The following is a 26,756-nucleotide window of genomic DNA, read 5'->3' as shown; positions in this document are numbered from 1 at the left end:
AGAACCTAAGGATTCAGCCAGTAGAATAAGGGTTCCTGGAGGGTACTGTGGGGAAGGTTGGGGTGTGTGTAAAAGGGTGATGATATAAAAAAGCTCAAGAATGTTTTGAAACTGACTGTGGTAGCAATTGTACAATATTGCTTGATATGATTGAACTGTGGGCTGATACACTATCCGTATTACCTCCCAGTAAAAAAGGTTTTTTGGGGAAAAAAATTTAAAACAAGGCATGAAAGAATTCTCATTTGCGCAATACTCCAGCGGCTGCTGATGTGGGCTAAATAGAGCTGTGAATTTTGGTTTAGCACCACCTGGACCTGGGTTTGAATCCGCTCCGTTTCCACAGCTGCTGGGGAAGTGATGGTGTAAACACACGAAATACGAAAACGGCACAAGTTTCACACGTCTTGCGCGCGGCCCCAGCAAAGCTGACCCGCGGGGCCCGCCCAACAGCGCCGCGGGCAACAGGGGTGAAGGCCGGGGCGACCAGCCCCCCACGCACGCCTCAGCACAAGCACCTGGCGGAGCTCCGGAACCCCGATTCGCGGCCTCGGGGGAGAGTCGGGACGCACGACGCTGAGACCCCTCCCCTAATTGGCGGAGGCCGCGAGGCCTGGGCGCGCGCGTGCGCAAACGCCCGGACGGACCGCAGCTTCCGGCGCGCTCGCCTTGGGCGGTAGGAAGCGCGCGAGGGGGGAACCTTCACCAGCGCCGTTGCTTTGGGGCCTCTGAGGGCCCTCCGTGGCAGGAAGGGGATGGGACACGAAACCCACCCCGAGGGGCAGCCCTGGCCCTTCTGAGCGAGGCCCCGCCGCTTTCCAAGCCGCGATCCTCCTTCGGCCCTCCAGGGGGCGGGCGCCCCGGCGGCGCGGGCCCTGCGAGTGGAATGGCCGCCCAGGCCCAGGCCGGCGGACTTCCGCGGGCTCCGTGAAGGGCGCAGGGAAGCCCGAGGCTCCCCTCCCCCCGCCCCCGGCGCAGCCCCGCACGGTGAGAAGCAGGTAACGGCCGGGAAGGGCACGGTCGGCTTTTCGTCTATCTGTGACTTAGTCTCCTTCCGCGCTCTGGCGTCGCCTCCTCGCGCTCCGCGGCGCAGCCTTTGTGTTATTCCTGGCGGGGGTCGCGGGGCAACGTGGTTCGGGGGTTGTTAGAGGCGAGGAAGGCGGGCTTTCGGGACTTCGCTCTGGGTAGGGCCAGGCGAGGGGCTGGGGGTGGGTGGGTCTCGCCGGAGGTCGGGGCAAAGGTCACGGCCGGGGCGGGGGCTGCGGGATTTCCGTCGCGGCCCCCCCCCAACTGGCCGGGGTCCGAGGGGTGACAGGTGCCTGTTTGGGAAGCTTGTCGAAACGGGCTTGTCCCTGGGCGAGATTGGGCTGAGTCAGTGGGCAGGTTGACTCAGCGTTTCCTCGTGGGCTGGTCAAGTTCGGACACGTTCCGAATCTGCAGAAAAAGGAGCTAAGCCCGGACTTGTCTCCCGCTGCGGCTATTTAAAAGGCAGGTCTCTCCCGGGCTGTGTTCATTGCTGGCTGCAAGCGCCCCACGCCTTTTCCCCAGCTGATCCCAGGTAAGGCCCGGCTTGCTATTGGCTTTGGTTTTAATGCAAGTCTGCTTTATAGGTGATTGTAAACCTTCTTTGTATGTGATTTTGTCTTTTTCACAGATGTTTCGTTATTTCAACTTTTCATCATTTGTGTTGTTCTTTTGTTTTCTTTTTTTGTTTGGTTTCACACTTGTAGGCAAATGTGCAATACCAACATGTCTGGGTCTTCCACCGATGGTGCTGCTGCTGCAAGCACCTCACAGATTCCTGCTTCAGAACAAGAGACGCTGGTTGGTATTTTTGGTTCGAGTGTTAACTTTTTAGACGTTTTATTTTGTTAATTGACGACCACTACAGCTCTTTTAGTGAAAATTTAAGTACATTGCTCAACTCTTGTGGGCTGCAAGTTAGACCTGCCAGCCTCTGGGGGAGAAAGATGAAGCTGCTTACTCCTGTTAAGATTTACATTTTCAGGGACCCTGTATAGGGTTGCTATGGAACAGCATTGGTTGTTCAGCCTAGTTCTGCTTGTGTGAGACCAGACTGCATGGAGCAAAAGTTAACTTGAAGAGTCAGTGAATAGTTTATGACCCCTTTATTCAGCCAATTTTAAAAAAAGAATTTAATTACATTCTTAATTAAACACAGATGCAGAAGTTGTGCATATTATGTAACTTTTTTTTTCTACCTTGAACTGTCAAATGTTTTCTTAGAAGCACAAATTCCATTCGTGCGGGCTGTAAAAGACTGGCTTTCTACACGTTTAGAGTTAGGGTCTTGGAAACCTACAGGGCAGTCTTACCCTGCTTTAGGGGGTTGCTGTGAGTCCAAATTGTCTCCATGGCAGTGAGTTTGGCACTTTGATAAAGTTAAAAACAGAAAATCTAGTCTTTTCTTCCTCCGTGTATCCGTTTAGATCTTTTTCTACATGTGTGTCCACATGTGTACCACATGTATGAGGAGGCTTCAGAAAGTTATTTCATGGGACAACAGAACTAACCAATGGAACTTTTCCCACAAGCTTTCTGAAGGCCCGTCATATGTTTAAATTTGTGCTACAGTCTTGTTAACGGTATTTTACTGCAACAGGATGGCACTAATGGTGTTCTGCAATTGGCATTCTCCAACCATGCCAATAAATAAAACCTGCATTTTTTTTATGGCAGCATAGTGTTCACTATCATGACTAAACCATTTTAGAAATTATGCCTCTACTGATAGATTTTTTTTTTCTTGATACAATTTTTTTTTTATGCCTCTACTGATAGATTTTAAGATGTTGTCTTATTTGTATTTTCCTAATTTCTGCATCTTTTCATTGAAGTCACTTGTGCTGCTTCTGGAATTTACCTGGTTCACTTATCTAATTTCTTTCAGGCTTGTTGTAGATACGTTTTTTAGCCAGTAGTAGTAGTTCTGTGTGCCAAGTATGTTTTAACTTTTTTGGTTACAAAAGTTTCATTTAACTTTATGTTGACTTTTGACCATTGAGAAATCTTGAGTTTTATGAAGTAAAATTTGTTTTTGTTTTATTTGAAATTTCACACTTTGGAAGACCTCATATCAAGGTTATGCAAATTATTATTATTATTTTTAACATTTTATTAGGGGCTCATACAACTGTTATCGCAATCCATACACACATCAATTGTGTAAAGCACATTTGTACATTGTTTCTCAAAACATTTTCTCTCCACTTAAACCCCCGACATTAGGTCCTCATTTTTCCGGTTATGCAAATTATTCCTGTGGTTTTCTAGTGGTTTTGTTTTTTATATCTAGACCTGTAGGTAGTGGTTTTGTTTTTAATATCTAGACCTGTAGGTAGAATGTCTCTCTTTAAAAAATTCAAAGTTAAGATTGGTATTGTCTTTTATAGTAGTTTTCTTGTTAGTGTGCATGTTGTGTGTGCCTGCTAGTCACTTCTGACTCACTGCAACTGTGTATGATAATAGGACAGCCAGCCCCATTGGATTTTCTTGGGTGTAGTGTCTATGGGAACCGAAACCAGTGGGTTTGAACCTCCTCTCTTTAGCACCTGAACACTTCAGCATTGCGCCACCAAGGCCCCTTGCATTCCTCTTAAGTCTCAGCAAACGACTAGTGACTATCTGTTGCAGATTTTTACTCAAGATATTTTATGTAATTTGAAGTTAACCTAGCATACTGTGGGTGTTAAAAAGTAGGGTTATATAGTTCATATATGAGCAGTTTTATTCCATATAAAATGTTTTAAGCATGTTTCAGCCATCACTGGGTAGCTGCAGACAAATTCTCTAAGTGACACACTTGTCTTAGTCTGGTAGGGTATCTTAAAAAAAAGTTTAGTTAAAACCATAGGTTTCGAGGGTCTGCTAGGCAGCCTGTTCAATTCAAGGCAGAGAGGTCAGCTTGGAAGGCTTTTTGTTGGGAGGGGTGCTCTCCAAAGGAATAATTTGATAGATTCTCTTATAGGACACAGAATTATCATGGAAACTTTTTATTATGAAGATGTTCTCAGAAAATCGAAAACTGCATTAGGGGTGTGTGGTGGGGAGGGGGGTTGTCCCAGAAAGTTACACTGAGGAATTTTTTTCCTTCAAGAGAATGCCTACTATTCTTTGAAGGTAGCAAGGGCAGTCCTGGTTTTTTGCCCTTTCAAACTTCATTTTGTTCCTCAAACTCAAATGACATATCAAAGGAACATTGCTTGAGTCCCCTGAGGATGCCCAAACTGGTGTTTGGACATGATGTAAATTGAAGAGCACCGAACTGTTCAAGGAAAAGCTAGAGAGTTGGAAGTTACACCTTTAGAAGTGTAAAAAAAAAAAAGTGTATGGACTTAAAAGCAAAAAACTAAAACAACTGTATAGACCAGTGGTTCTCCACCTTCCTAATGCCGCGACCGTTTCATAGTTCCTCATGTTGTGGTGACCCCTAACCATAAAATTATTATTTTTTAATCATTTTATTGAGGGCTCGTACAATTCTTATCACAATCCATCTATCCATCCATTATGTCAAGCACATTTGTACATTTGTTGCCGTCATCACTCAAAAAACATTTGCTTTCTGAGCCCTTGATATCAGCTCCTCCATAAAATTCTTTTCATTGCTACTTCCTAACTGTAATTTTGCTAGTTATGAATCGTAATGTAAGTATCTGATATGCAGGATGTATTTTCATTGTTAAAATTGAACATAATTAAAGCACAGTAATCACAAAAACTATGTAATTATGTATTGTGAAATATTTCAAATTACAAATAAATGAAATTTTGTCTTGAAGCATGGTGTAGCATGGGTAACAGTCTTCATGCTGGGTCCTCGTAAGTGAGCGGACCGCCTGGAGACGGATAGAAGAGCGATGTCTTGGTTCCTAAGACCATCAAAAATATGTTTTCCGATGGTCTTAGAGGACCTGTTAGACCCTCAAAGGGGTCTTGACCCACAGGTTGAGAACTGCTGGTATAGGAGTTAGATAGGTGGTATGTAAGGAGGCAATAGCTTCACATTTTGATTTTTAACCCAGATTGCTATGAGTTCTTCAATACTTATTGGCTTACAAACTTTGGAGGAGGAGTTTTTACTGTTTATGCAAAGTTCATTCTCTACATAACCTGAAAAGTGTGCATATGTAAGCAAGTAACAGAAAATCTGTGTGGTTAAAATAATGATTCAGTTCTGTTTATTGTGTATTTTAAGTTTTCAATAATTAAATATTGTGTATTCTCTTGTTGAACATATTCTTTAAAAATTTTTTATTATGAGTTAGGTGAAGGTTCACAGGACAAACCAATTTTCCATTCAACAAGTCATATACATTTTGTCTCATGTCATTGATTGCAATCCCCACAGTGTAGCTTCACTTAGCCCCTTTCCTTCCTGTGTTTCCTACTTCCCTCCCCACCTCCCACTCCCCACAAACCATCCTGTCTTCTGATCTTGGCCCTTAAACCAGCGGTGCCATATTGGTCTCCAATGGCCGATTATTATAAGGATTGTGTATCTCCCTTGTAGGCCTATCTTATTTTACCCTTAGCCACGATGAGTTCCTTTTCATGAAGGGTGGCTGGCTGTGGGCCATAGTCTCAGGAGTAATAGATTTTTAAATCTCTTTCTGAGAGTTAGATTTCCAAACTGGAATGCTATCAGTGAGGTGTGAGGCAGTCTGTGAGGGAGATGCAAATTTTAGTTTTTAGGTTGTAATGTAGGCAGCATGCAGGGCCAGAGTGTCTGCACATAGTCTTTTCCCTTTTGTCAATTGCATTCTCAGTACCACTTTAGAATCCAGATCAAGCAAGCCAGATTTTATTGAAATTTAGCCACATGCATTAGTTCATGTTTATAATTTGCTGTTATAATGGCAAACTTAAGTCATTGTGACATACTATTTATCACCTGACCCTTTTCAGAAAAAGTTTTCCCACCCTGATCTACTTGGTAGGCTTGAGTGCAGGTCATTTGTCTTTTTTGGTTGTTGCAGTTCTTAGCAGGCTTTGGTCTATACTGAAGCTCAGTAAATGTTCGTCAGGCATTTATTTAAATTGTAGAGCATCTGCGTCAGTGTAACAGTATGCTACAGTAAGAGATAAATGCTAGGTTGTAGTTGAAGTCTGTGATCCATCAGCTTGAGTTCATTCAACTCTCTAGCCTTCAGGAAGCACCTGAATCTTTCCCATTCTCTGCTGCCCCGTGCTGGTGTGGGGACAGATGGTGCTACAGTATGCGCAGAGGAAATCCAGACGGGTTGTTTCCATTTGCCTTGGGGCCTGTCTCTACAACTCTGCCACACGCCCATTCCTGAGGTGGAAGGGGTTTTGAGGACTTTGGAGCTGGAGTTGGGGCTCTGGTGATGTGTAGTTGCTTGTGCATTAAGTTGCTAATTGAAAGGTCAGCGGTTCAGTCCCACCAGATCCACAGGAGGAAAATGAGGCTGCCTACTCCCATAAAGATAAAACGTCTCAGAAACCTAGGGAGGCAGCTCCACTCTGCTCTGTAAGGTTGCTGTGACTCGTCATCACCTGGCTGGGAGTGAGTTTGGGGTTGTCTGTGTGTGTGGTGGTGGTTGAACCTTCAGAATCCTTATCTGCAGAAAGGGGACATTGGGAGAAGGATCCACCCTACTCAAAAAAAAAGTTATTCTCTTAGAGTCTGTAACAGGTTATACTTGGGAATTCCATTGTTTGAGTATGTAAAGGCAGTATGTTGCTTTGAGGTGAGCAGTTTTGGAGAGCCTGGTTGGCATTTGGGGCTGCTAACCTTAAGGTCTGAGGTTCAAACTCACCAGCTGCTCCTAGGGAAAATGATGATGCTGTCTGCTCCTGTAAAGATTGGCAGGCTTGGAACTTACAGGCTCACTATGAGTCGGGATCAACTTAACATCAGGGTTTGTTTATTTGTTTGTTTTTAAATAAAATTTTAGCCTTCCTTGACATTTGTGTAGTAGTACATCTTCCCCCAACTTTTTTTTCCCAAACCCTCTTGATAGTGTAGTACATGGTCTATATAGGTTAACTAGTACATTATTAAAAAAAATACTATGACATGTTTTGAAATTTAGCCTTGTGAGATGATTAAACATTGTGTCTCTTGCCTTAATTGAATACACCATATTTACTGAAAGGCTTATAGTGCTAGACTGATTTTGGAGGTATAATATCAACTCTGTTTTTTTATAGGTAAGACCAAAGCCATTGCTTTTGAAGTTGTTGAAGTCTGTTGGTGCACAGAAAGACACTTATACTATGAAAGAGGTACGCTTACCTTACAAATAGAGAAATAAACTAATGTCTTATTATTATATGTAACCATTCTCAGGGTTTCCAGGACCAAGGGGATCATTGACCAGCTAGAGTAGTTTTCAAGAGTAACATTATTATATACTATATAAGTTGAAATTGACTGGATGATGGCATTGGGTTTGTTTTGGTGTTTTGGAGAAGGTGATAGAGTATTTGGACTTTATTTTGAAGCTGAAGACAAATTGTATTTGAGTTTCCCTTCACAACTGGGAACTCAGAGACCAGTGGAAGCAAGAGTTCTTAACCTTTGTTATCTGACCCCATTTGGCAAACTGGGGTAACACATGTATAGCCCTTCTCAAAATCATGTTTTTAATTTCACAGAATAAAATATATAGGATTACAAAGGAAACATTATATTACAAAACAGTTATCATTATTAAACAAATTTGTGATAATGTGCTTTTTGAATTATTAACATTAAATAATAAGATTTAGCAGTATATATCTATATAATCTTGAAGCAGTGAGGAGTATAAATGATATTTGGAGATGTTTTTGACAAGGATATGAAATGAAATACATATTGCTAATACCAGTGTGGCTTGCTGCCTACATTTGTAATTGAAAGAAGAGCTAAATTATAGTTAGTGGAAATAGGAACTTTTTTTTTCTCAACCACATTAGTGGAGTCACTGAATTCTATCCATGTCCCTTTTGGGAGTCCATGGCCTTTTGGGAGTCCATGGCACTAAGGTTAACAATCTCTGCAGTAAGGATATGTCAGAATAGAATACCAAACTTTCTGGAATTGAGCATATTTCATGAATGTGCTGTTTACAGGAATACAACATTTCAATGTATTTATTATAAAACTGTGCGCAAAATAACTTTTGAGTGACCATCTGGGCCACCCTAGGCAAAATTACAATGAATGTAATGTGCTTAGTCACATTGCTCCCACATAGTTCATGGGGACTACAGTGCTTAAGGCACAGAAGTGCCCTGCCCTATCAGGATAGTGGGACAGGAGGGAATTCCAGACCCTTTCCTTTCCAGCCAAGTGAGTGCTCAGTAGAAGGACTCTGGTTTCTCTTCCTTTTCCTTTTCTACGCTGGGAAGCCATCTCTTCGATCCATAATTACATAGCAGCATCAAACCCGGAGTCTGCTTAATCAAACATCTATAATGCTTGTAGGGGATAGTATTGCCTTAAGTGATGTTTTTAGGACTGTTAACTTGAGTTTGATGTTATTATATGAGGGGCTTCAGAAAGTTCATGGAATAACTGTTAATTTTCTCATGTCTAATTTGGTGATAATAATTCTACAAAATGGAATTATAATGAAACAATGCTAGTACATTATCATTCATAAAGTGCCATTCAAATGTTGTTAGATGCCATTAAGTCTGTTTCAGCTCTCGCAACAATGAGACTTCCCAGTCCTGTGCCGTCCTCACAATTGTACTTAATGTTGGAGCTTATGGTTGGAGCCCGTGGTTAAACCCATCTTGTCGAGGATCTTTCTCTTTTCTCACTGTCCGTTTTCCCAGTTATCATGTTCTTCTCCAGGGAGTTATCGCTCCTGATAACTTTGCCGGAGTTTAAGGTGAAGCCCAAGATGAAGTTTTGCCATACTTCTCAGGAGCATAGTTGGCTATATTTCTTCCAAGACAGACTTGTTTGTTCAGGGCACTTTCAATATTCTTTTCCAACATCATAATTCAAAATGCATCAATTCTTCTTCAGTCTTCTTTATTCAGTGTCCCAACTTTCATATGCATATGAGGCAATTGAAAATACCATGGCTTGGGTCAGGCTCATCTTAGTCCTCAAAATAGCACCCTTGCTTTGCAATGCTAAAAAGGACTGGGCAGCAGATCCACTCACGCAGTGTAGATAGGGGACCTTAAATGGATCTCTTCCTTTGTATTCAAGGAGCAAATGGAATAAAATTTAACTTTATATTGGTGATTCAGTCATTATTATTGATTATAATATAGATTATACTGATAACTTTGAAGACTGTTTCATTCACTAAATTCTCACAGAACATCACGTCCCTATAATTGGCCACTTTTTGTCGTCTTCACTGATTGAAGGGTTGGAGAGTGTCTGATTATTTGCCAAAGGGCTTTCTCTGGTCACTGCCACATTTTAGTTAGTGCTTTTTGAGGTTTTCTTGGTTCTAGACCTTTATGGCTATCTGGTTTTGCTGCTTTTCCCCATTTTCTTAATAAAGATATCTGACTATATAGGTTACAAAGTCTGTAAGAAAAAACTACACACACTTTAAGTTTGGTAGAGTGAATCAGAGGGGCAATATCTATTTTGATTATACGACAAGGGTAACATTAAAGGCAACTTTGTTTAGAGCATAGAATGGTTAACATACCTGGTTGTGGATGTGGTTGCTGGTTGTTTAAATCTTCAGATAGGAAGGTATTATTGCATGTATTTGAAGCTAACGTTTTGTTTTCTTTAATGCTCAGAAATTATATTTTTATTTCAGGTTATATTTTATCTTGGCCAATATATTATGGCTAAACGACTATATGATGAGAAGCAACAGCATATGGTATATTGTTCAAATGATCTTCTAGGGGATTTGTTTGGGGAACCAAGCTTCTCTGTGAAAGACCACAGGTAAATTACTCAGTTTCATTCTTTGTAGAAATCATAGCTGGGAAACATTTCCTAGCAGTGAGACAGATAACTTGACTAACCTCTCTACACCTTAGTTTCCATATTTGTGAAATAGAATATTTTAAATTTTGTCAACAGGTCACACAAGAGACAGTGTGTAGAAAATGCAGTGTTTAGCAAACAGGAAGCATTTGCATATTAGCTATAGTTACTGTAAGTTATTATACCAATCCCATCCAAAGGCAGTCTTTGTACCATCGTGTGTGTGGAAGCTTAAATTTGATCTGTAAGTACTTTGGAGATAATTTTGTCAAAAATTATTATGGTGCTTAATTAGCTGGCCTTAACATAGGTGACATTTTGCAGTTATTTTGTTAGTAATTGAAGAGTATTTTTAAAATTTATTCTTCAATTAAATCTGAAATTCTTTGTCCCGTTTGATTTAGCATAGTGTTGAACTTAGAATGTATTTTTTATTAAATCATTTTTATTGGGGGCTTGTACAACTCTTATCACAATCCATACATCCGTTTTGTCAAGCACATTTGTACATTTGTTGCCACCATCATTCTCAAAACATTTGCTTTCTACTTGAGAATGTATTTTTAATAAGTGAGATTGATAGATTTCTCCTGAAAACAGTTACCTACATCCTAACTGCTATATAGTGTTCAATAACAACAGAAAGATAATAACTAAGTAGGATATTTCACAACTTTCAAGTAACTTTATTATTAGAGATGTGCTATATATTCAAGACAGAATGCTAAAGAGCGTAGGGGGAAAATAAAAGATTATATATATATATAAATTTTTATTTTATTGGGGGCTCTTACAGCTCTTAGCACAATCCATACATATATCCATTTTGTCAGACACCTCTTTACATATGTTGTCATCATCTTTTCTTTATCATTTTATTGGGGGCCTCATACAACTTATCACAATCCATACATACATCAATTGTGTAAAGCACATTTGTACATTCATTGTTCTCATTATTCTCAAAACATTTGCTCTCCACTTAAGCCCCTGGCATCAGCTCCTCATCATCCCCCCCCCATGCCCCCTTGATAATTTATAAATTATCCTTTTTTAAATTTTTTCATGTTTTACACCGACTGCTTTCTCATTTCACCCATTTTTCTCCTGTCCATTCCCCTGGGATGGGGGCCATACGTCAATCATTGTGATTGGTTCCTCCTTACTCCCCCGCCCCCCCTTTACGTTCCTGGTATTGCTTCCCTTATTGGTACTGAGGGGTAAAAGATATTTTTATATTGTGTGTTTTAATCTATTTGTGAGCATGCCATTTAATTCTCTGGTCCATTTTGATAATATTTATAATGTATAAGGATCCTTTTCTTGACAAACCACTTCTGGGTTTTTTTTGTTTGTTGTTTGTTTTTTAAACCACTTCTGTTATACATTCACTTACATTATCATTTTCTACTTGGCATTGAGATGTTTTTCATAACAGGCCTAATTTTAATAAATTGTAACATAGGTGATTGTTTTTACCATTTGAATATTAAATTTCAGTGATACTATTTGTTTCTGATATTAAAAACGTAATTTTAAAACTGTCTTGAATTATAATTGTTGAGAGATTGAACACTGGGAATTACTGACTTGAAAGGAATAAGAACATGAATGTCGTTTTTCATGAATTTACAGAGGAACTCTGTCACCACCAGTCGCAAGGATTAAGGGAGATCATTGTAGATGACACGTTCCTCTTAACGCTGGAGAATTAATGAGAATTAGAAATAGCTGTGAAAAACCATATCTAAAAATTATTAGCTTGTTTTTAAAGAAAGAAAAACATATCAGATGTAAAAGAATACTACAATCAGAAAGTTGTCGTCTTACTGGGACATCAGCCCCAGGAAGCAGAGTATTTTCTTCATTCCTGGTTTACTCCAGTATCCAAATCAGTGGGGCAGACTGGGTGCTTAGTCTAAGACCAAAGGAGGCTCATTAGATGTTTGGCCAAGCTTGCTACAAGTCTAGATTATAATACATTTCCTAAAATAAGTGGGGTTTGCATAACCCACTACTTCTTTGGGCAGTCTGCTTTTAAGTATTAAAGTTCAGAAATTTTAAAGTGAGTGTGATAAATCTGCCTCTTTTTATACCACACCACCAGATACTTGGTTAAAATCTAAACAAAGCACATGTCAGGAAATGAAGATAGGGAATTTTTATGCTAGGTAGGGCTTAGTGATTGCATTAAAAGTAGTTATGTGTCATTATGGTGTCGATAATTACCTCTGCTTCTTAAGGCCTAGTATCTTGCTAAGAATATAATTTGAATACAATAATTTGAAACTTTGTTTTGAGTGTAATAGTGATGTGCGTTTAAAAGTCTAGTTAAATCCAGTTTAATAAGTTATTTTAAATTAAAACATTTCTTGATTTTTCTCCCTACAAGGAAAATATATACAATGATCTACAGAAACTTGGTGATAGTAAATCAACAGGGTAAGTAATTTTGAATATAAACACATTCTTAAAAAAAACAAAACAAACACATTCTAAGAAATTTCTTTATACATACATCATTTAATAATAACGGTATTAAAAGTTGCTTTAGCTATATATTTAATAATAACAAAGATAGATTTAATATGAAGAAATACATAGGAACTAAAAAAGCATACTACTATTATACTGGAGATTATATTTAAATATCATGTTATGTTGATTTAATGGGATGTTTTTAAGAAGGTTAATGAGTAAAATTGAAAAGTTCTCTCTTAATACAGAGATGTGATCAAGCATTGAGAATATGTTCAAAAACTGGCAAGTATAGATACCCAGATAGGACCATTTGAAAGGATGGGGTTTTGTTTTGAGTTATACAGGTACCATTTTGCACCCCTATCTCGCCCCAACCCCCTCCAGTTGTTTTTTTATGCTACCTTACCTTTAACCTTGTGGTTATTTGGGGGATACATGTTGTGATAATCTGGTCCTTTCTCAGAAAGATAAACATTTGTATGCTATTGTAGTTCATATGTATTTCCTTCATGTTAAATTTATTTTAAAATCATTAAATGCATACACTGTGGAATGCTGGTAAATGTTGGACCAGTTTTCGGTGGCGGTAGCCCTGATTTGTCGTGGCTACTGATTTTCATGGTGTAAATCCTTACATTGTGGCCAGTTTCAGGCTGTGAATGTGTAGTTTGGAAGAGATGTACACGCTCTACTAGAAAGTGCCGATAGGAATCAGCTCCAGCATACTTCAGTCTCCTTAAAGCCCTTCCTCGAGTAAAATTAAGACCTGCTCTCAGAAGCTTACCTAGGTCTAGGACTGAATGACTCGGACTACTCCCATGCCCCCCACTCTCCCATGTTCAGGCTTTACTGTTATAGTTCCATTTTACACTAACTTGCATTTCCTATGTCCCGCTCTGGTTTGCATTCTGTTTCATGTACCTTGTGCCAAAATGAATCTAGATAAGTTTAAAAGATAAAAAAATTACAATATATTTAAAAGGTACTCACCTTGAATGATGAGGCTGTTAGGGGTGCCAACTTCCCGTGTAGTGGGAGATCTGAGTAGAATTTACAGGTGATCCTTGAACAACAACAATAGGGGTGTGACCTGCCTGGGCCCATGTATATGGACATTTTTTCCCCCCTGTTGGCTCTTGCGATGAGCTCAAGCGTTGCTAGTATTCACTTAACAACGCCCTTTCATGCTCCTATTTGACTCCTTTTCCCCTTGCCTTGTGTATCAGACAACAGTCTTGCTGATTTTTACCTTTTCAACTTCTCTAGAATTGCTCTATTTTATGCCTTAGTTGAGGCTTTAATGCATTTTCATTTGTTTTATTACAGCTACTGTCTAATTCTGGTTTCTCTTCTGTTTTCTGAGAGTTGTTTGCCACTTCTCCATAAAATTACTGTTTTAGGGGTCCCTTATTGCTCTCTGAGGGAGCCTGGTGGTACATTGGTTAAGTACTGGGCTGCTGAGAAAGTCCAAGTTTCAAACCTAGCAGCCATGTGCTACAGGAAAAGATTGGCAGCATACTTCTGTAAAGATTTACAGCTTCGGAAACCTTGTTGGTCATTTCTACTTATATCCTATAGTGTGAGTCAGAATTGACTGAAACAGTGTCTTGCTCTTTAGATAAAATGATTGCAGTGAGCTAGCAAGTGAGTTTTATCTCTGATTAAAGTTTTTCCATGGTGAGTGACTGCAGCTTTGCCTCACGGCAAATTCCGTAGCAGCAGCAGAGAAGAATGTAGTTATGTGGGAAGACAGCAGGAGCTGGCACTACTTGTTGACATTCTTAGGCTATTTAGCAAGACACCGGGCCCTTGATGGTCTGATTCTGTGTCTGTTCCAGTATTAATGAAATACTTGTAATTCTTACAACGGGCGCTATGAGATCCTGAATCTAGAATGAACTTCCCCAACGGTGTACCACCTATAAAACTTCCTGATTTATTTTATTGGCCCTCATCCCTTATCTGCTTGCTACCAAATGATCATTGCTCTCTCTTCTCCATGACTTAATCTATAATACTTCCTTTACTACACAGAGCTCCTGTCCTATGTCTTTATTAGAACTGAGTTACTGATACGCATCTCTTAATCTAATGTGGGGGCAGGCGCCTTTGGGACGCACATTAACATTTGCTGGAAGGTAAAATTATGAAAGGGTTTGTACTGGGCTGATGTGCATTTCATAGCACTTTCTTAATTTGTGCTTCTGTGGTTCTCTTCTGTCAGAACCATTGGACTCTGCCACATCTGTGAGTGAGAACAGGTGTAAACTTGAAGATGGGAATGTTCAAAAGGTAATCTTTAAATTTTCTCATTCAAGTGTAATGTTTCTTGAAAGTTGGGAAGTTTTACATAAAACAAATGTTAACTTCTTCCTGTTGGTTATAAGTTTAGTTTTCCTATGCACTTTTTTTTCTTTTCTCCTCTTGAATGCTTAGGACTCTATGCAAGAGTTACAGGAAGAGAAACCTTCATCTTCAGATTTGATTTGTAGACCAACTACCTCATCTAGAAGGAGAGCGATTAGTGAGACGGGTATGTATGACTAGTACGTGGGCACAGGCAGCCTTCTGGTGTTCTTAAAAGAAATTGTTCTCGTCTTTTTGGATTAGATGAATGGACTTCTGATTTTTTCTTTCTTGTTATGATTTTATTTGGTTTAAAATTGCTATTTTAGCAACAGTTGTGTGTGTGTGGGGTGGGGGTGGTATTTGCCCCCTGGTTGGCTACAAGAGACAGAGTTTACTGTACCCTACTGGGATTTATAACAATACAGTTCTCAAATATTATTTCAGTATAATAGGGGAAAAGGATAGAGACAACTTTTAACCATGATTCTTAAGCACCTTAGCAGTTAAAAATGTGCACTGTTGCTATTATATGGTAAGACACTGAGTTTTAAAATAAAGTAAATCGCATTTTAGAAACAAAGAAATGGTAAAGAAAATACACAAGCATTTTTACAAGGAAAAGAAAGACTGTTGCCTGATTGTAAGCAGTAAGACAGGAGAACTAATGCTGTGAGATTCAGGGGCTCCTGTCCAACTCCTCTGACTTTCCTGTTGTCAGGCATGCCTCAACTCTCCATCCTTCTTTACCTCTTTTGAAACCAGCCATTTGTCCCACAATGCTCTTGCTCTGCTGGGCTTGATAATTGTTTCAACAGCCACACAGAATTCTCAGACAATACTCAACAGTATAGTATTTGGGAAGTTCACAGGTCACCACAAGCCAGGATTAGTAAACAGTAAAGATGCCGTCATTGGTCCTATCAGAGCCTCTCTGCAGCCAGCAACCAACTTTTTTGTTCCTTAGCCTTTTGGTCTCTTGACTTGCCTCTGTGGGCCCGGGAACCTGCCTGCTGTTCTGCCTCACAGTCTAAGCACTGCTCCTCTTCCATTTCAGGCTCCCTGCCACAGCCTGTGGTGTGTCTGGTCCTAGTCTTCATCACTTCGGACAGATCTTGAATGAGCTCCACTGGTGGCTTTTCTTCTGTGGTCCTTGTATTTCTCTTCTCTGAACTTCTAAGATGGCTCATTCTTATGTGGGAGTGTGGTTTCTGCCTTTCAGCAGACCATACTCCCAAGGAAACAAAGGGTGCAGACTTCACACCCTCTGCTATAGTGAATAATCCCACCCTACTCCTTCCCCTTAGCATAGCAGAGAACTCCCTCCAATGTAGGATTATAACCACAGGCAAAAAGGCTACAATGTATAATGCATCACATAAGGGATTTTGTCTGGAAGTACAATATCAATGTACTCCATCTCAAAAATAGATTAGTCTGGAGGGGAAGTGGGAAGCCAACAAACCCAGGCACAAGTGATCTAAAATCGATAGCAAGTAGAGCGTAGGATGCCTGATGGGGCTTGATCAAGTGCAATGTAGCCGAGAGGAATTACTAGGAGCTGAATGAAGGCTGAACATGATAGTGGGATTCCAGAAGGAAAATAAAAGGAAATAGAGGAAAGAACTAAGAGGCAAAGAACATTTATAGAGGTATAAATACAGACACACATATGTAAATATGCTTATATATAGTGATAGGGACATAGTTCTATGAACATATATGTTAAATTATGTGGCAGGTGGACATTGGGCCTTTACTCAAGTACTCCATTCAACGCAAGAATACTTTGTTCTATAACCTGGTATTCTCTGATGCTCACCTTTCCAACATGATCACAGAAGACAAAATGGGTACATAAGCAAATGTGAAGAAAGCTGATGGTGCCCGACTATCAAAAGATAATAGCATCTGGGGTCTTAAAAGCTTGAAGTTAAACAAGTGTCCACCTAGCTGGGAAGCAACAAAGCCCACATGGAAAGAAGCACACTAACCTGTGATCATGAGGTGTCAGTGGGATGAGGTATCAGGCATCAGAAGACCCAGAACAAACAATCATAACGATGCGAACGAGGGGGGGGGCTTGTGGGGCAGTGACAGGCAGAGTAGAAAAGCCCATCTGTAGACAATTGGACATACCCTCACAGAAGGGTGACAAGAAGGAATGACCCAGACAGGATGCAGTATAGCACTGATGAAACATCCAAGATTCCTCTAGTCCAGCGATGCTCAACTTATGGGTTGCGACCCCTTTGGGAATTGAACTACCCTTTTACAGGGGTCGCCTAAGACCATCGGAAAATTTCACAATGCATAATTGCATATTGTTTTGTGATTAATAACTGCTTTAATTATGTTTAATTACATTCAGTTTGTAACAATGAAAATATATCCTGCATATTACATTACGATTCATAACTAGCAAAAAATTTTATGGTTGGGGGAGCTCACCACAACATGAGGAACTGTATTAAAGGGTCGCGGCATTAGGAAGATTGAGAACCACTGCTCTAGTTCTTTAATGCTTCCTCACCCCCCACCTACCCCCACTAGCATGACCCCAATTATACCTTACAAATCTGCCAAACCAGAGTATGTACACTGGTACAGATAAGAGCACTTGACCTAGGGAATCATGGACAGATAAACACCTCAGGAACAATAATGGAAGTAGCGATACCGTGAGGGTAGGGGGAAGGTGGAGGGGGAGAATGGGGAAACTGATAACAATGATTGACATGTAACCACCCTTACCCCCCCAAGGGTGATGAACAGTAGAAATATGGGTGAAGGGAGACCGGTCAGTGTAAGATATGAAAATGATAATTTATAAATTATCAAGGGATCATATGGGTGGGAGGGAGAACATGAGCTGATACCAAGGGCTCAAGTAGACAGAAACTTGAAAAAGATGATGACAACATATGTACAAGTGTGCTTGGTACAATGGATGTATGGATTGCTCGAAGAACTGTAAGAGCCTCTAATAAAATGATTTTAAAAATATATATATGCCCATACTAGAACATTATAGATAAGGTCATTAAGGAACCAATGGCCAGTTATTAACATGAAAAAAATCAAGTTAAGTATGTACCTTGTGCCAAAATGAATCTAGATAAGTTTAAAAGATAAAAAATTACAATATATTTAAAAGGTACTCACCTTGAATTTGACAATCAGTAAAGAAGAACATTAAATTCACATAACAGAAAAAAGGGAAAGAAATTTATCACAGTAAATATGAAGGGACTTCAAAATGTTCATTGAAGACTTAAAAGTTATGGAATTTCCCCACAAACCTTTTGAAGCTCCCTTGACTTATATATATGGGGGACCAAAAAACCCCAAACCCAATGCCATTTAGTGGATTCCAGCTCATAATGACTATAAACGATATTTCTGAGGCTGTAAATATTTATCGGAGCAAATAACTACCTTTCTACCATGAATTTGAACTGATCTTGCAGTTAATATCTAACAGTTACCAACAATGCCACCAAAGGTGTGGATTTTAGTGGGCTTTTGTTTTGTTTTGCTTTGTAAGTATTGAAAAAACCAAAAATGTCTTTTGTATTGGTGTATCGAATTAGCAATGGTAAATTTTGCTCCTCTCTTCTAATTTACATTAGTATTGATAATGCTGTTGTTGGGTGACGTTGAATTGATTTAGACCTACCCTGTAGGACTGAGTAGGACTGTTGCTTCATAGGGCTTCCTTGTTGTGAATCTTTATGGGGAAAAAGTGTTGAGCCATTTCTCCCCAGAGCAACTGATGGGTTTGAATCACTGGCTTTTGGTTGGCAATCAAGTATCAGCCCTTGCACTACCAGAGCTGAGCACCTGACTGATACTGTAGTGGGATATAAATTGGGTAGTTGAACCTTTATAGATTATTCTTTTTAAAGACTTAGTGTATTAGTCTGGATACTTTGGAGAAACAAATCCACAGCAACTCATGTATAAGAGAGTTTTATGTAAAGAAAATGTGCATCACGAAAACATCCCAAGCCCACAAGTCCAACATTAACCCATTAACCCAGCACCAGTCCACAAAGTCCTCCACCTCACAAAACAGAGGCAATGATGCCGACTGCAGGAGGAAAGCTGAGTCAGTGAATGAACGAACAAGCATCTCAGCACTAGCAGGGGTCTCCACACGGCTGCTCCAGCACCCAGGGCTGCATCAGGATAGGTCCATGCAGCTTCTCCTTGGGGATGTCTTGTAGGAAGTCAGTCTTGCAAGCTGAAGCAGGGAACTGCGAAGGCAGCTGAATCCTGGTGCACCATCACAAAACAAAGAGAACCCGAGAACTAGAAAGGCGAGGCTCACCACCCATTTATCCCTCCGCCTTTCAATTAGCCCCACATGTGATTGTCGGCCAGGTTGGCACAATTAACTAACTCACTTAGCATTCTTCCTATTAACCCAGTACCTTCACTTCTAGGAATGTATTCCAAGTAGTCAGAAATGGAAAGACTGTGTATGGGGATATGTGTTACGTTTGAGAACATACTCTGCGTGACAGTAGAGATTGCTATTTGTCACTCTGGTGTAGCTCTGGTCAGCTCTTGGTCTGTAACAGTCTTCTGAATGTCTGTTTCTGCTTATTCTTTCTCCACACAGTGCAGGAGGTGCTGTAGAAGGTAGATTGGATTGGTCACTCTTCTACTTAGCTGTTTTGGTGACTTACCATTAGCTTTCAAATATAATCCACATTTTTCACCCTAACCTACAAGACCCTGATCTGTCTTTACCTTGGTTTCTTGCCTTTTCCCCTTTTTTCTGTGGTTCAGCCTTACTGATTGCTTGGTTCCTCAGATAAACTGGTCACGCTCTTTCCTGCTTTATGGCCCTTGCACATAGCTTTTGTCTGCCTGGAGCTCTTCCACCTCAGCCTTTCAGAGGCTACTTCCTCACTTTTTTGTTGTTGCTTCCAGGTGACCTCCTCAGAGAGGCTGTCCCTAGCCATACAGAAAGTAGGTCCCTCTTGTCAAGCCTTCTTTTGTACTCTGGTTTCTTTTATAGCATTCATTTCCATTGGTGAGTAACTATTTCTGTTAACCTTGATATCTGAATGTAAACTCCCTGAGGAGAAAGGGAAGGAGGGAGGGATGGCTGGCTTCTCTCACTGGTGGGGTCCATAATCTCACACTCTCAGTCTGAAGCAGATGTTCAAATGTATGGGTTAAATATAAATAGTTTGATTATGCTGAGTGGTATATCAACCTATATTATGTATAGTATTTTCTACAGCCATTAAAAATAATGTAAAAGAATATTTAATGGTATCGGGAAAGGCACATGATTTTAAATGAGAAAAACAATCTATGTAATAGATTTTAAATGAGAAAAACAACCTACGTACACACACATACACCGAGATGATTTTTGACCGTTGGTGACTGCTCTGTAAGGTTTTCTTGGCTGTAATCTTTTCAGAAACAGGCTGTCAGGCATTCTTCTGTGACACTGCTGGGTAGAATGACCCACCTTAGATTTGTAATAGAGGGTAAACCATTTGCCCCACCTAGGGATCTAGTGGTATATACATTGTTACTAGGACTCCTTCCTTGGTATCTGAAGAAGATTGGTATCAAAATTCATAGATGTTCAAAAAACTCAAAACCAAGACCCACTGCCATTGAGTTGATAGCAACTCAGCAATTCTGTATGGCCGAGTTTCCTAAAATTGTCTTACCTGTAAGGAGCAGTCAGCTTCATCTTCCTCCTGCAGTGAGGCTGGATTTGAATTGCCAATATTTTGGTTAGCAGCCTAGCACCTGACCCACTTATTACACCACCAGGGTCCCTTATCGATTCTCAAGTCCCTTATATGAAATGGCCTCCTGCTCACAAATGACCATGTAAATGTTGTGTTATAACTTTAAGCCTCCCTTTTAGTCTTTGAGGAATTGCTTTGACCACCTAAGTGCCACCTATCCCCTCCTCAATATTTTCAGTGTGCTATTGGGTAAATCCACAGATTCAGAACCGACAAATAAAGGAGGGTCAAATATGTGACCATATGGAATGAATTTCAAAATTTTTTTAAAGAAGTAAATAGCTGAAAAAATAAAGAAGTTATTGTACTAAAATGTTGATAGTGATTATTTCAGTGTTGACAGTACAGTGGGTTGTATTTGGTTTGTTAATATTTTTTCTGTTTAAATTTACTGAGTAATGTACTACTTTATTTATTTATTTATTTTTAATGTGCTGCTTTAATAATTAAGAAAATCCCCAAGTTACTATTGTTTTTCAACCTGACTTCCAGATAACTTTTTCATAACTGTATTTGCTGCCATAGAGTCAGTTCTGGTTCATCCTATCAAACAGCATAGAATGGACCAGGCTCATGGTTTCAAGTTGGTGACCTTGCTAACGCATTACGCCACCAAGGCTGTATCACTGTATTAGACTCCTAGAAACCCTTTGGGATTCTGAAGCTGTAAATCTTTAGAGGAACAAGAAAACCCCACCTTCCAAGATATAGCTAGTGGGTTTGAACTGCTGATCTTGTAGTTAGCAGTCTAGTGAATAACCAGGGTCTCCCAAATTATTTTTTAATGGAGGTGAAAATATGGATCCAGAAACATGATTTAGACTTCCAGCCCTTCCCATTCAACCACAATCACCTTGTTTTTAATGGCGTGCTTCAGAACTTACATTCAGAACTTAAGGGGATCATAAAAATACAGGATAGGCTGGGTTTTTTCGAGAATTTAGAGGGGAAAAGAACTGACTTCTCGGGAGCCTGGGAAAAAATGAGCTGATACCAGGGGCTCAAGTAGAGAGCAAATGTTTTGAGAATGATGATGGCAACAAATGTACAAATGTGCTTGACACAGTGGATTATGATTAAGAGTTGTATGAGCCCCCAATAAAATGATTTTTAAAAATTGACTTCTGACTAGGTCAAGAGGGAGTTGGAGGTTGGAGCGAGCAAAATTGTGAGAGTTGTACTAGCCCAAAGCACACGGATTATGTTTCATATTCTTTCATTGCCTGACAGGCTTCCTATGAGTCGGAGTAGACTGGCAGTGAGTTTGGTGTTTTATATATTTGCAAGGAGCATCCTTATAACTCAATCCTTACAGAATTGTGATGCAGGAATGCTTGTAGGATAGAGAAATTGCTGTCAAAATGGCAAACCATTGTACATTTCCCCCAACAGTACATCAAAATGTCCATTCAAGTTTTCACAGATAAACTGAAGAATAATCTCATTCAAATTTTGTTACTCCGGTATTTTGAAATGCTGCCTCATTTTTGTTCACATTCCTTGATGACTAGGAGGTTGGCAATCTTTTATATACTTGTTAGCAATTTATTTTTCTTTTATGAGTTGCCTTTTTTTAATCTTTGATGTTATTTTTCTTTTGATGTGTAGTTTCTTCTAGTGTGATATTTTTTGTCTGGTTAGGAAATTTGCTGTCAGTCCTGACAGTCTAATCTTCACAGCCCCTAAAAGGCTCTGTGCCATTGTGCCATTGTGTTATACTGCATTTCTCCACCCAACATTGTAATAATATTAAGTACTTGAATGGTAAGAGCTCTTTCTGTCTGCTTGGAATTTTTTTTTTTCCATGTCTGGTGCCTATGTCTAGTTTATGCTCCTGACAACATTTAGGTAACATTCTGACTCGTCCTACATTACCTTTATGTATTATTTATTTTTATCTTTCTATTATTAATTAAGTGAGCAGGTCATCAGTTTTATGTTTGGCAATTCATCAAACTTATTGCCTTGGCTTGTTTCCATCATAGCTTTCTTCCCACATTCCTTTTGCCTTTTTAATTAGGGTAATTTCATATACACACACTGCAAACTATTTGCCAATTTAACAATTTTTACTTGTACAATTCAGTGACATTAAATTTCTAATTTTTGAAGTCACATATAGTTATTTAAAATGGACAGCTTTCTTCCATTTGTGAGTTGTGAGGTTGTGAGTACTGAAGAAATTGAAACACTTAGAATAACCTCAAAATAAATGTTTTTGATTCTTTTCAGAAAAATAAAAGCTAAATTTTTGTATTTCTAAAGTTTTGCTTTAACAGAAAAATAGATTGGTTGAAATATAAGATTGCTTAAAAGCACTGGAGCAGCGGTTCTCAACCTGTGGGTTGCGACCCCTTTGGTGGGGTCGAATGACCTATTCACAGGGGCCGTCCAGTTCATAACAGTAGCAAAATTCCAGTTATGAAGTAGCAACGAAAATAATTTTATGGTTGGGGGGTCACCACAACATGAGGAACTTTATTAAAGGGTTGTGGCATTGGGAAGGGTGAGAACCACTGCTCTAGAGGAATTTATTGAAACTTTCAGAGGTAGTTTTGAAAGGTTATAAAATGCTTTAAAATCCTTTTTATGGGGCACAGCTGTACCTTAGTTGGGCAGATTCAATAGGCGCGTTCACTTTTGGAATAGTAATGTTTATTAAAAGTACACTTCAGTGTATATAGTCATGTAAGACAGTTCGTGTTTCTAAGTAACTTACAGTTAAGATTTCTAAATGAATTAGAGTGTGTTAAGTTGATTTAGCTCTTTTTCCTTATCTCTCCAGAAGACAATTCAGAGGAATTAGCTGTTGAAGTCCACCGAAAACGCCACCGATCTGATAATGTTTCCCTCTCCTTCAATGAGGGTGTCGCACTGTGTGTCATCAGGGGGATATGCTGTGAAAGAAGCAGTAGCAGTGAGTCCGTAGAAACACCATCAATTCCGGTAACTTTCTCATTTTAAATAAAACTATGCACTCTTTTTCCCAAAGGAAATCTAGTGGTAACCTTAGCAAGAGTAAAGATAGGACACACGTGTGCTGTGAGAGCAGCACTACTGAGCCCAGTGGGGTATTTTCCTGTTCAATCAGACTGCTGTAACGGGCCCTCCGCCCAGCCCCTCCAGATTTGGGGAGAATAGTGGAAGAAGGTAGTCCAGTTGCACTGCAATATGTTGGTAAAATTAATACCAACATGAATTATGTCACTCTATATACTGGAGAATTTTTGTGGACAATTCCACCAATAATAAAATATACTGTAGCATTATCAAAATTTAGAAGTTCTATTTCTTGAAAATTAAGAGAACGGAATTGTAAATTTGGTTTAATTAGACATCTTGGCAAGTAAGTATATTTTAAGCTTTTGGATTAAAGTTATCTGTATTACTACAGACTTCAGCAAAGAAGTCAGCGTAGTCTGAGCTTAACATTTGTATACACTGGGAAGGTGTATTTATTGGCCTTCTGAAATAGGAGTGTGGTAATTCTTGGATGGTGGGAGAGTATTAAAACTTCATGATTATTAATTGAGAAGAAAAAAGGGACTTTGTACTTCTTTCGAGTTACAGACTTGGAAAATCACAAGGAGCAGTTCTACCTTGTCCTTTCAGGGAGTTATGAGTCTGCATCAACTGGATGGTAATGAGTTTGGTTTGGGTTATTGTTATTAATCAAAATTCCCAACTATTAGCCAGGTGTAAAATTCTTCATGATATCAATGAACAAAAGTTGGCAAAAATATTTTGCTAACCATAGTAGTTTTTTTTCCCTCTCATCATCAAACATTTCTTTTAAATTATGTGAAAATTGTAATCTTTTTGAAACAAGACAGTGTCTCATCATTATCCTGAGCATCAATGATTATTTATGGTTCTCTAGAAGGTACAGAAGAATGAATCAATTACGATAGTGGCTGCATTTTATTTTCCACTTTATTTGTGATTGAATGCGGAGAGACATGACTACTCTAAAGATAATAGCATTTTCACTGAGCTGTTACTTAAGTTGGCCACTAGATGGCATGGTGAGCTCCTATTCAGCCAGAGAACAAGTTCTTCGGTAATTTATGTGCCTTTTCTGTGCTTGGCTCCACATTTGGCACTTGAGCTAGTGGTAACCAAGGGAGACAAGTTCCCTGCCCTCATAAGGAGAAATATTATAAACAAGTAATTAAAATATTTAGCAAGTGACAAAAAGAGTGAGATTATTGAGAGTGGGTAATGATGAGGTTTAGAGAGTGAAAAGGAACATGAGAGAGTGGCTGACTCCAAACAAGGTGATTATGGAAGACTTCAGAGAAGGAAAGTGGTAAATTGGGAGAAAGGGTTGAAGGATAAAAAGGAGCTGCTTACTCAGGAGTGCAGGGATTTGCGTTTTGGGCATAGTTAGCAATATACTAACTCATTGGTTCATTTGTTTGACCGTAGGCTTCTGACCAGAAGCTGGACACTTGAAAGGATAAAATATTTCTTCTCAGAATAAAATTATACATCTATCAGCCAAACAGACTTAATGAGTGTATGTGATCTTGAAAATTGCTGACTCAACACAGATTTCATGTTTGGTTAATCACTCACTGTTTTTCATTCGATGCCAACTCACAGCGCCCTTATCGGATGGGGTAGAACTGTCCCTGTGAGTTTCCAAGACTGGCTCCACAGCAGTAAAAAGCCCCTGCTTCTTTTGAGGAGCTGCTGGTGGTTTCAAACTTGCATTTAGCCCAACTAGTAGCTACCAGGACTCCTTAGTCCTATACGTCTCTCTTATAAAAACTCCTGCCCCTTACAATTCTGTGGCTCTTGTGGCTGAATTCTTGCTTGTGAAAGCTTTTGACAGGGCCTCCCACTTTAGTTTATCTTGTGGGAAGATCACAGTCATCATTTGGTATCTTCATCCATGTATTTGTCAAGGGAGAACATCCTTTTGGTGTTTTATTGGAGTTAAAGAAAAGGGTATTCCTCTGACTTTTTCTTTTATGTTTAATTGAAGAACAGAGGGTATATGCTAGGCTCTTGTGGATATCACATCATGCTATCTTATTATCTTAGTAGCCTCAAACTCCATTGTATTCATAGGGCAACTAAGACTTAGGAAGTTTTAGTAGCTTGCCTATATTCCCACAACTAATAATGATCACAAATGGGCTGCAGATAAAAACAAAGGATTTCATTCAAAACTTTTAAAAAATATGTCTCACAAACCTTAGGCTTTTATGTAAAGGGCCTGATCTGATAGTAAATATTTGATCTTGGTGAATTCCTACATTCTCTCTTGCAGCAACTAAACTACTGAGGTGTAGTATGAAAGAAGGCATAGACCATAGATGTATATAAATGAGCATGGCTGTGTACAAATACAATTTTTATTTGCTAGGCCCGTTTGCTGACCTATTTGTTGACCCTGACATAGAAGAATGCTTTTCAGACTTAATTTTTCTTGAGATTTACCTCCTTATTTTAAAAAATAGTATACTAAAGATTTTAGTGAATTCATGTATCTAGTTAAGGAACCCTGGTGGTGTAGTGGGTTATGTGTTGGACTAACTACAAGGTCAGCACTTCAAAACCACCAGCCCCTCTGTGGGAGAAAGATGAGGCTTTCTGCTTAGGTAAAGATTTGCAGCGTTGGAAGTTCTTGTGGTTAGTTTTGCTCTGTCCAAAGTGTCGCTCTGAGTCAGAATTGATTTGATGGCAATGAATTTGAGGTAGTTAGGTTATCTTATTGGAGATATTTGTATCTAGCTTGATTGTATTCTAGCTTGAGTTAAGATTCCAATCTAATTGTCAAACCCCTCATTAGAAATCAGCTATAGCTTGATGAATAAATGATCCATTTATTACTAGTACTACTTTTATAACCTATTCTTAAAAACCGGTTTAGTGTTGAGGGCCCTCAGTGGTTATAAAATAATAAGCTTTGTTTTCATAGATGATTGGGATGTTGGACATCATGTTTTTTCTAGTTCTTTTTTTTTTTAAATCATTTTATTAGGGGCTCATACAATTCTCATTACAATCCACACGTACATCAATTGTGTAAAGCGCATTTGTACATTCATTGCCCTCATCATTCTCAAAACATTTCCACTCAAGCCCCCGGCACCAGGTCCTCATTTTTCCCCTCCCTCCCCGCTCCCCCCTCCCCTATGTGCCCTTGATAATTTATAAATTGTTATTTTGTCATATCTTGCCTTGTC

General features: G+C 39.4%; 1 protein-coding gene and 1 non-coding gene across 5 annotated transcripts in view; both read left to right on the top strand.

The window, feature by feature from the left end:
* The first annotated feature begins 693 nt into the window (after positions 1-693).
* Positions 694-26,756, top strand: part of MDM2 (MDM2 proto-oncogene) — a 32,621-nt gene continuing 6,558 nt past the window's right edge. Inside the window, exons 1-8 of one of the 4 annotated variants that reach the window (XM_045291645.1) lie at positions 694-998; positions 1,731-1,824; positions 7,195-7,269; positions 9,771-9,904; positions 12,339-12,388; positions 14,652-14,719; positions 14,864-14,960; positions 23,345-23,505. In XM_045291645.1, the coding sequence (XP_045147580.1) occupies positions 1,735-1,824; positions 7,195-7,269; positions 9,771-9,904; positions 12,339-12,388; positions 14,652-14,719; positions 14,864-14,960; positions 23,345-23,505 (675 nt within the window). In that variant the 5' untranslated portion in view covers positions 694-998; positions 1,731-1,734. Of the gene's footprint in view, positions 999-1,411; positions 1,559-1,730; positions 1,825-7,194; positions 7,270-9,770; positions 9,905-12,338; positions 12,389-14,651; positions 14,720-14,863; positions 14,961-23,344; positions 23,506-26,756 lie in introns of those variants that run through there. The other 3 variants (XM_045291640.1, XM_004700462.3, XM_045291641.1) reach the window with 3 other exon arrangements.
* LOC115870743 lies at positions 6,177-6,310 on the top strand. Its single transcript, XR_004046876.1, has one exon. It is a non-coding gene; the product is annotated as a small nucleolar RNA SNORA55 (small nucleolar RNA).

Source organism: Echinops telfairi, unplaced genomic scaffold (genome assembly GCF_000313985.2).
Source record: "Echinops telfairi isolate 266 unplaced genomic scaffold, ASM31398v2 ScPeMD7_2;HRSCAF=8, whole genome shotgun sequence".
Lineage (NCBI taxonomy): Eukaryota > Metazoa > Chordata > Mammalia > Afrosoricida > Tenrecidae > Echinops > Echinops telfairi.
This window is presented reverse-complemented; position numbering and strand designations above follow the sequence as displayed.